General features: G+C 40.7%; 1 protein-coding gene across 1 annotated transcript in view; it reads left to right on the top strand.

Moving 5' to 3' along the window:
- Window positions 1–12,473, top strand: part of ARFGEF2 (ARF guanine nucleotide exchange factor 2) — a 48,990-nt gene that overhangs the window by 20,837 nt on the left and 15,680 nt on the right. The window contains 14 exon segments of the mRNA XM_083509836.1: window positions 136–235; window positions 1,280–1,419; window positions 2,031–2,139; window positions 3,028–3,229; window positions 4,087–4,198; window positions 4,605–4,810; window positions 6,277–6,361; window positions 6,460–6,631; window positions 9,117–9,268; window positions 9,624–9,752; window positions 10,189–10,347; window positions 11,509–11,514; window positions 11,516–11,657; window positions 12,121–12,317. Of these exon segments, the coding sequence (XP_083365962.1) occupies window positions 136–235; window positions 1,280–1,419; window positions 2,031–2,139; window positions 3,028–3,229; window positions 4,087–4,198; window positions 4,605–4,810; window positions 6,277–6,361; window positions 6,460–6,631; window positions 9,117–9,268; window positions 9,624–9,752; window positions 10,189–10,347; window positions 11,509–11,514; window positions 11,516–11,657; window positions 12,121–12,317 (1,911 nt within the window).

The following is a 12,473-nucleotide window of genomic DNA, read 5'->3' as shown; positions in this document are numbered from 1 at the left end:
TGTATATGGATCACGAATCAACCCTGTATGTTCTGTATTTGAGTGTGTGTGTGTGTTCAGAATTTTTAACGATATCCTTGAATGTACGCCTGGGTTTCAGACCTTGCACCTACTTTTCCTATTTGTATTCAACAGGTATTTTTCAAAGAGATCTTCCTGAACATTTTAGAAACCTCTTCTAGTTCCTTTGAGCACAAATGGATGGTAATTCAGACCTTGACTAGAATTTCTGCAGGTAATTTTATAACATCATCAAGAAATTTTCCTTTTCTGCTTGTTTAGAATATCAAGAATGAATAGAAGAAGTAAGTATAGGCATACTGTATAGAAGTGATAACAAAATAAATATATCTAGAGTGCCACGAGGCAACACATCCACAAATACCATACACACTAAAAATATTAGTCTGGTCATTTTTTTGTTGGAATTGTTGGAATGTGACACCCCCCCCCCCCCGCGTGTGTACCTGAAGTATTTCCCAAATGTAGTTGCTAAGACCATTATGCACCACAATGCATCCCTGCACTATGAGGTTGGTGGAGCCCAGGAGAAACAAGAGGGAATGAGAAGTACAGTAGCCCTGTGAAAATGTCAGGTGGAGCAGGAGGGAATAAAAGCAGCTAATGTAGTGTCTTTCACTGTGTTAAGTGTTTTGCAGTATTTATCCCCGTAACTAGTGGGAAGTCTGCTAAACACTGGTGGTGACTGGTTCAAGGTAATCAATCCACTGTGCTTTCTGGCTATGCAGGGACTCTCTCATGTCCAGTTTAGCCAAAGGGCAGACACGGGAGGCGTTTGGAATATAGAGGCAAAGAAGTGGTGGAAAAAGGGGTCTTCAAGGGGTTTGGATGCCAACTGAGTATTTCCTGCCTTTCAGCAGTGGCTGGTGGGGTGGGGTGGAGCTTCCTTCCTGACTCCAAAATTGCTGGATGTGGCAGGCATGGGGCATTGCTGTGACAAGGTCAGAGTTGCACCGATGCACCATCGGAGCAAACCTGGCTCTCCCACCAGTGCATATGCACAGCCCTAGTCTTGCTTTTTGCTACTAGTGCAGGCCTTTTTTGATGTGGGGGAAATAGTTCAGAAAATGTAATCCAGTTCTGATATAATAATGCAAACAATGGCTTGCATTATCCCTTCCTCACCCTTTCCCCCAGTTCGTTTCATAGGTATTAAATTGGGGGGGGGGGGAATCCTGTCACAATAGTCTGTTGCTCCATACATTGTTCCCAGACAACTCAATTTTCATAATCTATTTTTTGTTTTGTTTTGTTTTAGATGCTCAGTGTGTAGTGGACATATATGTGAACTATGACTGTGATTTGAATGCTGCTAATATTTTTGAACGGCTAGTAAATGACTTATCTAAAATTGCCCAGGGAAGGAGTGGACATGAGTTAGGCATGACACCGCTGCAGGTAAGACCCATCCGTGCAATTCCCACTGTGTTCAGTTAAGTATATTGGCAGCCTTGTATTAGTATCTTGTATGTATTCCATCCACTTGTCTATTTGCTCGCAAAGAGTTTAGGAGTGCACTTAGTTTCATGACAATCAAACATGGAGCCAAACTTGAGTAGAAGTGTAAAGCAATGCCCTTGAAGATAACTCAGAAACTGGTCCAAAATGCAGCAGCCAGATTACTGGTTGGGTTTCCATTTAGAGCTCACATAATCTCAATTTTTAAAAAGCTGCATCAGTTATCGCAAGCTTCCTCTAACTCGGCCCTCCAGATGTTTTTGGCCTACAACTCCCATGATCCCTAGCTAGCAGGGCCAGTGGTCAGGGATGATGGGAATTGTAGTCTCAAAACATCTGGAGGGCTGAGTTTGAGGAAGCCTGAGTTATCGGTTGGTTCCCAAACCAAATTCCAAGTATTTGCAGTAGCATTTAAAGGCAAAAACAACTTAGGCCCCAAATAGCTGAAAGGCTAAGGCTTTTTTTGTTTTTCGTTTTTAATATTCTGAGGTTCCAGAGATCTCGACCTGTTTACATCGTAATTGTTCTTTCTCCACATATTTTGTGCACAGGAACTAAGCCTACGGAAGAAAGGTCTTGAATGTTTGGTCTCTATATTAAAGTGCATGGTAGAATGGAGCAAAGACCTATATGTGAACCCCAACCATCAGGCCAGCGTTGGTGAGAAAGCAGTCCTTTTCTGTATCCAAAACCCTACTTAAAATAGCTGGAAGCCGGAGTGAAATGATTTGTGGCTTCGTACATGTTACCTAAAGCCGGCTTCTTATTTTAGGCCTTGTATTATCAGAGAATTAGAATTTGCTGGTGCAAGTTTTGTGACTTTTTAATATCGGGGGATTGCCAGTGAATAATTAAGAACATAAGAAGAGCCCTCCTTGATCAGGCCAAAGTCCAGCATCCCATTCCCACCAGCTGCTTATTGGAAGCCCACAAGCCGGCCCTGAACGCAATAGCACCCTCCCCACTTGCTCTCGTGGATTACCAAGATGAAAGATCCCTTTGTGATTGAGCAACTGTGGCTCTTTATCTAGATCAGAGGTGGGAAACTGGCCTGCCCCCTGTGGGCCATTTTTGACAGATGGGCATGGCAACCCATGTCAATCATACAACGTCAGGTAGTACGAATCTCAGCCCCTGGCAACTGGTAGAGGTCTATATCTGATCCTAGTGCCGTGGGGCTACTGTGTTTTATCTCCAATCTTTGCACTGTGGTGCCTAGGATTGAGATCACTTATCTGCAGTCTTGGCACGTAATGCTTGGATTGGAGATCACAGGTGTCCATGCATGGTGTCATATGACGTCAGCTGACTGACAGGTGGGCATGGTTTTCCCAGAATGGTCTCTGGGTCAGATTCAGAGTACCTCAATACTCCCTGCAGGAAGACAACTTCTGAACTGGTAGGAAACTTGGAAGATAGTGGCTGGGTGTATTGGCTGACCTCTTGAGCTGTGTCTAAGACCACAAGGCTGGTGTGAGTGTCCGTCCATTTGCTTTTACTTACGCATTATTTTGGAATATGTGTTTACGTCCCTTTTCTTACATGCAGGTCCAGACAAACCTTCAGAACATGAAATGGGGGAAGTCAAATGTTTAGATATTGGGGGAAGAAGAAGTAGTGCAAGCTCCTTAGATTCAACAGTCTCCTCTGGAGTTGGAAGTGTTGGCACCCAGACTGCTGTCCCTGATGATCCTGAACAATTTGAGGTGATCAAGCAACAAAAAGAGATAATTGAGCACGGGATTGAACTGTGAGTTGAACCCATTGCTAAAATAGCTTTAAAATGGCTTTTCTAATCGAACTTTTTAACTTTTTACTGCTTTATTTGCTGTGCATATTAAAAGTAAGCTGGTACCAAGCAATCAACAAGAGTTGAACTTCAGATTGGTGCCAAATAATTTATTGCATTGAGTGTTTGGCATTTGTGTTCATTCAGTAAATTTCCCATTTTTCAGAATACGTAAGAATGCAGATGTGAATTTTAATCCGTTTTAGTATTTTAACTTCTTGTATTTTTTAATGTACTGTAATTTTTTTCCCCAGATTTTATGATTTTATATTTGAAAAAACCCTAGAGTGGCTTACAAAATGAAGCAGTGCATACATTTTAGGAAATATATAAATGTTCAACAAAGATTGTTAAACATTTCTGTTTAGTTGATTTAACACTTCTGTGCCTACTGAGCCATGTCCATCCAACTGAGCAATATGTTAAAATTAGTAACTCCTTCCCATTCGTTTTGTCCATTCTTACAACTTGTAAAACTCCCTTTAAAAGGAACACCTGCTTTCTGTTTTTTGTGACTACATTAGCCATTAATATACCTTAAAATTATACAGTGCTGTCAATATATTTCTATATGAAGTCCTGGGATTTCCAGTTCAGGTTTAACTCTGGTTTGTAGTTCATAAGTTTTTAACTGTACATTTTAGAAAGGGGCCTGCTAGGGCTGCAAGAGGAAGTCAAAATATAATAAAATTAATAACAATTATTCTAAACCTAATTGTTTTCTGATATTTTCTGTCAGAGTTTGAGAGTCCAGGAGACTGTTTTTCTGCATCAGATTGATCTATCCTTTTCCTCCTTGTCCTGTCTCTAAACTATAGGTTTAATAAAAAGTCCAAGAGAGGACTGCAGTATTTGCAGGAACAGGGAATGCTTGGAGTAACAGCAGAAGACATAGCACAGTTTCTGCACCAAGAAGAGCGCCTGAGTTCTGTAAGGCTGAATCTTACATTGTTCAAAAATCACACGCTTTTGTTAATGCTATACACATACATGCTTTTCACAGCTGTTTCCATGTGGGGATGTGAGTGTGTAAATATCACACTAATGAGGCTTTTGGTGGCGTTTCGGGACCAGGCATTGATAACCAGATTGACAGCTAATGCTACTTAATGGAGTGACAAATGTCCTTAATCACTTCAAATTAAATTTGTATATGCCTTTCATTCAGAGATCACAGGGTGGTTCACAACATAAAGTGAACATGATAGTGAAACATGATGGTTTTGTAATGTAATATATTTGGAATGTAAGAGGGGAAATTATCAATGTTGCTACCTTTACAATATTTCATACATTTCTCTTTCTTTCTTTCTTTCTTTGCTTTGTTTTCTGTTAGAGCCAGGTGGGAGAATTTCTGGGGGACAGTAACAAGTTTAACAAGGAGGTGATGTACGCCTACGTAGACCTGCTTGATTTCTGCGGAAAAGACTTTGTCTCTGCTTTACGCATATTTCTGGAAGGATTTCGGTTACCTGGTGAAGCTCAGAAGATTGACAGACTAATGGAAAAGTTTGCTGCTAGATATATTGAATGCAACCAAGGGTAACTTGAAAGATATTGGACAAATCATAATAGAAATGAGTGCATTTTTGGAAGCAGCGGTTGGGAGAAGATATAGTTTAATAAGACGAGCCAGGTAGCCTTACTCATTCAGCTCGTCAAGCAAAAGCAATTTGTAGACTACCATGCGTAGAATACCATATTATTTAAAAATAGGATATGGGTGACATATTCTAAAAGCAAAACCTTTCTGTAGCCAGACCATAGAATCCTAAGAAAATTAGGGAAGTGTATCTGTACCTAAGGGAGAACTGATTCATAAGCTGATGTTGCTATTCTGGGGTCAAACTAGATGAGACACCATTTAAGCAATTGGCAGTGGCCGTATATTCCAGGCATTGCGTCAGGGCTTGGGGGGCTGAACTAGATTGGGACTCCCTAACTTTTAGCATCCTCAACACCTTGTTTTTATTATATATGAGAATTTTCCCCTGCCCCAATCAATTAGTACTTGGCAGCAACTTTGAAAGAAACCAACCAGAAGCTGGATTTGATGAATACTTCAGACAGGACCACCTTACATAGAATAAGTTCACTTCTTCCTGACATAGCTTAAGTCACATATCCAGTAGGAATGTTTAAGGCTCTTTATTATTTACACACATACACTTACATCATGAACATTATGTTTCAGTTCCAGTATTAAAATGATATTAAAAACAGTAGAAAAATATAGTAGATTTAAAGCATTTTCTCCGATTCCCACTCTCTTACTGGGAATTTGTGCAATAAGATAATTGAATATCTTAAAAACAAAGCATTTTTTTCTCCATCCTCAAAACTCTAGGCCTAAAAATAAATTTAAAACTAATTGTTTCTTTTCCGCCTGCCTCGCCTCAAGGCACTCATTTTTTCCTGACTGACATTATTTCCAGTGTTTCAGAACAATCAAGGTCAGTGATTAGGCCTCAGACAGGGCAAGGGTGCACAGAGAATGCTGAAACACAAAATTCAGAGACAGACAAACCATGTTCCTTGCTCTCATTTCTGTCAGGTCAGGACAATTACCATTTTTTCTGATGGAAAACTGGTAAGGGGTATCACACCTGAATTACCTTCTTTTTTTTAAAAAAAAAGCCATTCATACAATCAGTAATTGCCTGAATGGCACTGCATCTAGTTTGACCCTTGATCACTGGGGAGACATTGGATTTGGAAGAGCTCAGGAAGAATCTGAGTGCTGGTTCCCAGTGCTAGATATTCTGCAAGCATAGCTATTTTCTGGATGAACACGGTGATAATTGTCCTACTTGGCAGTTCCCTGTTGATATTTTGCCAAATTGTTATGACTCCAGAGCAGTCTATAGTCACAGCTCAATGAACAGCGTCTACATTTCAGTAAGAAATGCTATAATAGAGTTTCTAATGGTGTTTTGAAAATGCAACATGAAGAGATGATAATAACAATACCCTAGGATTCTAAAAACCTGATTTTCTTTCTTTTCCAGTCAAATTCTGTTTGCTAGTGCCGACACAGCTTACGTTCTAGCATATTCTATTATAATGTTGACAACAGACTTGCACAGTCCCCAGGTAAGTGTGTATCTATATAATGATACAGAATGGTTGCAAATGGGCTTCTACGTAACTCAAAACTTCTTTACCAGCTTTTGACTGTTTTGCCATAATAGGTAAAGAATAAGATGACGAAAGAGCAATATATAAAAATGAATCGTGGGATCAATGACAGCAAAGACCTTCCAGAAGAGTATTTATCTACCATCTATGATGAAATAGAAGGGAAGAAAATTGCAATGAAGGACGCGAAAGAATATGCAATCACACCAAAATCTACTAAGCCAAGTATGATGTTTTAACCCTGAACCCTCAATAATCCTAGGCTTTTGGTTTAGTATGTTTTCCTTGTTCAACTTGCTAACTTCCTATTGTTGGCACAGAGGATACTTAGAATAACCAAGGCGGTATAGTGGACAGAGGATATTGCCTAAGGAAGTCTGGGTTCAGATCCTTGCTCTGGCATCACTTGGATCACTTTGGGCCAGTGTATCTTTTAGCCACAGCTGCCTCAGAAAGTTGTTGTGAGGATGAAACAGTCTTAACTCATATGCTGCTAGTCTTGGCTTCTTGGAGGAGGAGCTGATTCCAGATTATGTGGAAACAAGAGGGAAATAGTCTGATGCTGGTCTGGCTGACCTTGCATTGGAGCAGGTGTTTTAGACTTCTCAGGCTTCCTTTCCTGCCCCAAATTCCCCTTCAAAAATTTTGGACTACAACTCCCATCATCCCACCTATTGACCATCCTGACAGGGGCTGGTTGCAGTTGTTGTTCCAAACATCTGGAGGACACCAGGGTTGTTCCAGGCCTACGATTCTGTGTTCGCTGAATTTTCAGCAGCACACCTCTGTTTAGCTGGTGGAGTTAGGTGGGAGATTGTTTCAAGCTGACCTATAAAGTCCTTTTACTTCATGCTGTCTGTAGAAGATCAAAATGAGATAAACGGCATGCTCCTGTACTTACCTACTCAGTAGTAAGTCCCACTGAGTCCAAGAGAATCATAGAATAGAATCATAGAATCATAGAGTTGGAAGAGACCACAAGGGCCATCGAGTCCAACCCCCTGCCAAGCAGGAAACACCATCAGAGCACTCCTGACATATGGTTGATAAGCCTCTGCTTAAAGACCTCCAAAGAAGGAGACTCCACCACACTCCTTGGCAGCAAATTCCACTGTCGAACAGCTCTTACTGTCAGGAAGTTCTTCCTAATGTTTAGGTGGAATCTTCTTTCTTGTAGTTTGGATCCATTGCTCCGTGTCCGCTTCTCTGGAGCAGCAGAAAACAACCTTTCTCCCTCCTCTATGTGACATCCTTTTATATATTTGAACATGGTTGTCATATCACCCCTTAACCTCCTCTTCTCCAGGCTAAACATGCCCAGCTCCCTTAACTGTTCCTCATAAGGCATCGTTTATGAACTTGCTCCCAGGTACATGTATGTAGGATTGCGGCCTAAAAGTCAAACCACTGTCACAGGAAAGAGAAAGTACAGGAATATAGCTGCTTAAAACAGATGATCTCTTCTTAACGCAAAGCTCAGTTGAGGAGGCTCAGATGAGGGGAATGAGATTCTTGTGGCTGCCTCAGAGGAAAGCTTCACTGGCATGTTAAGCTGCCCACCCTGCTGGGTGAAGTGATTCCTAAGGGCTGGGCTTAAGAAAACTGTAGTCACCGAGTGGTCATTCTTCCCACAACATCATCATCATCATCATTTTATTTGTATGCCGCCTTTCCACAGTTAAAACAATGCTCAAGGTGGCTAAAATATGAAAAGATTTACATAGTTACAAACATAGCAAAATAGTCATAAAAATAAATAAAACACATCAAAACTACATAACCATACTGAACAATTTCCACATAAAAATTAAGTTACAAAAGATTAATATCAATAACAGCAAAAGCTCCCAACAAAACTTCCCCCAAAATACCCCATCAAGTGTCTCCGTTCCCTTGGGGATATCTTTTTCTGCACCCCCTCCTCTCATCACGCAATAGTAATGGTAGTAACAGTAAAGCATATTACGTATGGATGGTTGGGTCTAAGTAAACATTGGTAACAGTCTTCTGTTACCTCCTTCAAAAAGCTGTACTGGGAGCTGTGGCAGCAGAACAGCAGACTGACAGCAACTGTTGCTCACTCAAACACTGCAGGATTTCTTCACATTTACCTGAGGGAACAAAGCAATTTGTGGCAGTTCTTTTCCCCACTTCTGCGACAGAGTAAAAAAAGGTGAAAATGAAGCAGCACCAAAAGCCTTCTTTTTTTGCTACACCTGCTTGGGGCCAGCCAGAGTAACACAACTTGAATAGTGGGTCATTTGCCACTTCTAAAATGGCAGATAAGGTTGAATCAGCACTGGTAAACATCATGACTTCATCAAGGAGTAACAGTATAATTGTTAAAATGTTTAACTGAAACTGAGAGGTTCTGAAGGAATGATACGGTCTGAGTATGAAATGTATGATTTAGATTGGTCTTTTCTGGGAAGTGAAACAGAAACATAATGAAAATGAATTTATTATATCAGTATAATAATGAAAATGAATATCAGTATAATAATGAAAATGAATTTATTATATCCTCAGTATTTAATATGTTCAATTATGCATGGATTTCTTAAGTTGCACATAAGTTTCTTGGTGGATATGGAAAGAAGGATTTGTTTTTTAAAGACTACATACTCTTGATTTGTCTGGAATGTGGCGTAGGTGTGCCAAAATATATTTAATACAGCTTTGTGGGGGGTTTGGGTTTTGTTTTTCTTAGATGTAGCCAGTGAGAAGCAGCGAAGGTTGTTGTACAACCTGGAGATGGAGCAAATGGCAAAGACAGCTAAAGCTCTAATGGAGGCAGTGAGCCATGCAAAGGCACCTTTTACTAGTGCAACTCACCTGGATCATGTCAGGCCCATGTTCAAAGTGAGTATGGAATTCAAGTCATGGAAACCAGAGGTCAGACTTCCTAAGCATTCTTTTGTCTTGGGACCATATTTGCACAGCATTCATTTAAAAAACAGTGGGTTTGCGGGGCTGTGCAGTGATAGACTTAACATGTGTGAAATAACAGCGGGGAGAAGATACAGTCAGAAGATAGTCAAGAATGTCAAAAATATTGTAATGTTCCTGGTTTATGTCACATGACGTACAACAGTTCCTTTTTTACTTGAGTTATGTCTACATTAAATAACTTTCTGGGGCAAAATATAGCTGGGTTAAAAAAGGCAAATTGACTAAAGCCTCCCCCTTCTTCCTTTCCCCGTCCTTTTTTTTATAGCTTGTGTGGACTCCGTTACTGGCTGCTTATAGCGTGGGTCTTCAGAACTGTGATGACACTGAAGTTGCATCATTATGCTTGGAAGGAATACGCTGTGCCATCCGAATAGCCTGCATTTTTGGCATGCAGGTTGGTATAGAGTAGGCTTGCTGTATGTAGTAAGGGTGTGCAAAAAGAGTTGTATGAATCCTCAACCCAGGAACCAAAGCCATCTGTCAGATTTGGGGCTTGTTTGAGCCAAAGCAAGATCTCTCCAAAATGCACACTGAACTTGAGGTCTTCAGGGTGCTTCAGAGATTTTGATGTTTAGAAAACACTGCAGAATATCCACCCTATTCCCTTTTCACCTGTTTTAAGAGATTATTCCATCCACAGACCTCTTTCTTGTCTGGAGCCGTATCCACGTTAGTCACATGCCATCACTGAGTAACATGCCATCTTCGCTCCATGTGCTTATTTCCTGAGATACATGTTTTTAGCGGGAGTGGTGGGGGTGAGGAATGCAACAAGCCTGTCTTTTACCATGGTTTATTTCTGCTTCTGAATTTTCCTTCGTACATTTTAGCTTGAACGAGATGCTTATGTGCAGGCACTTGCCCGCTTTTCCTTGTTGACTGCCAGCTCCAGCATCACAGAAATGAAACAGAAAAACATAGATACAATTAAGACCCTCATTACAGTGGCCCACACTGATGGCAACTACCTTGGAAATTCCTGGCATGAGGTAAGAAAGCATGTGCACCTTTTCTGTGTGCTGTCAATTTTGAAGAAGTGTTACTGTATCTGACTGATTTGCTGATACAGGTTCTACGTATTCATGCATTTCTGTAGTCTCAGAATTGATGCAGAAAACCTCTCATTGCATTTATATGTGGAACTAATCTCAGTGGGGCTTGCATTTGGCACCAAATTTTAACAGTGCCAAATAAAAGTCCTGCTTTCCAAAGAGCAATTGGAATTGCATTCTGATATTCTAGGTGGTTCCTTTGAAGCTGTGTCTTTCTCTGCCCCACACTTGACATAATATATGACGACATATATGGGGTGGGTGTGGCTCGGGGAAAACAGTCTCACTGGGCCTAATGAGACCTGTGAGCTAGACGTTCTCCACTGCTAAAGTACACAAAGCAATTCTGTAAATGTGCCCTGCTCATTGCCAATCCTAGGAAAAGTGAATTTCAAGACAGCATCAACTTTTCTGGGATATGGGGATTTGAGGTTCCTTGAGATGGGCTTGTCAAAAGAAATCAAACATTTCTTTCTCCGTAACTGCCTTCCACTTTTCAAAAAGGCTTATCTGTTTCCTTAAAGTGCTAATTGGCTCTGTCTGCTACACAGAGGACCCACAATGAAGAATGAAATCCTCTCTACCTGCCCAACTATATATTGGGTGAATTGTAATTCCAAGGGTTTAACCTAGCTGGTCCTGAATTAGCATTGCAAATTTAATCCTGCCGCCCCAAGACTTTATTGGGCCAATGTGCCAAGAGCTATATTTTGGGGAAGAAGGGATTGCGGCTTAGTGGTGTTGCAAGCAAGAAGTCTCAGTTTCAGTCTCTGGCATTTCCAATTAAAATGATCGGGTAGGAAACTCCTTTGGTTGAGAACCCAAAGAGCTGCAGCCATCCATAGTAGACAGGAATTGGCTAAATGGACAACATCGCCTGGATTGCATACACATGTCAGAACTGCAGTTTTTGAAGTGGAGCAGATTCCACGGCCGGAGTGGAACATTGAGTGCATGCACAGCATTTCCTTAGCATTAGAAGTGAATGGGGATGTGTCTGACAACGTGGAGTGTGGCATTTGCATGGGAGGCATTTTCTTGGTTCTGCAATCTGTAGTTGCTGACTTCAGTACTGAAATGTGCATTTGTTCTCATTAGATCTTGGAAATGTATCAGCCAGCTGGAACTAGCACAGCTCATAGGGACTGGAGTTAAAACACGCTACCTGTCTGGATCTGGGCGCGAAAGAGAAGGGAGCCTCAAAGGCTTCACATCTGGAGGAGAAGAGTTCATGGGTCTTGGACTAGGTGAGAAGATTAGCCTTGACTCTGTTCTCATGCCTAAGGATCCAGGTTAATTAAATAAAGGCATTTGTCATCATAACAAATTACCTGTTTCTTGATTTCAGACTGCTTTAACCTTAAAGACCCTCTGTTTAAAGTAATTAATGGCAGTGGCTCATTGAATTGCTGGTTTGGAAATAAGAAACAAGGGTAGATGATTAATCATATATAGCTCATGCAGGGCGATATATTTATTCATGTCATTTTGAGAACAGGAAATAAAAGCTTTCCTTAACAATTGTATCACATACAGTACAGTATTTTATAAGAGGACCACTTTGGTGGGTGAATTCTCAGACCGCTAGATGCTGTTATTCTTTGAGCCTGTTCCTTTGATTTTACAGTCTATAAATGGTATTGGTAGTTCACTGATGGTAATATATTTCATGCTAGATTTAACAATTATTGTTGGTTTCTTCCTAACTAGGTAACTTCGTTGGCGGAGGTGTTGATAGAAGGCAAATAGCCAGTATTCAGGAATCTGTGGGAGAAACCAGTTCGCAAAGTGTGGTGGTGGCAGTAGACAGGTATTACAGTGACCTTTTAAAAAAAAAAGAAATATTGAAAGGCTTACTATCACTATTATCACAACAGGCTGTGGCACAGGTTTTTAGATACAAACCATAATTTTAACTCAAGCTTATAAAATTAGCAGTTTCCTGGTCTCTGATGCAGAGTAGTTAAAGATATGAAAGAAAGGGATTGAATGGGGATCAGAAGTTGGGACTTGAGAGCAGAGAAATTGTCTTTGCTATTGTTGGATGCTCCTGGCCTGCCCCT

Source organism: Podarcis liolepis (genome assembly GCF_965112155.1).
Source record: "Podarcis liolepis genome assembly, chromosome: 6".
In the NCBI taxonomy this organism is placed as follows: domain Eukaryota; kingdom Metazoa; phylum Chordata; class Lepidosauria; order Squamata; family Lacertidae; genus Podarcis; species Podarcis liolepis.
The sequence above is the reverse complement of the archived record's forward strand: the minus strand, read 5'-3'. Positions and strand labels throughout refer to the sequence as shown.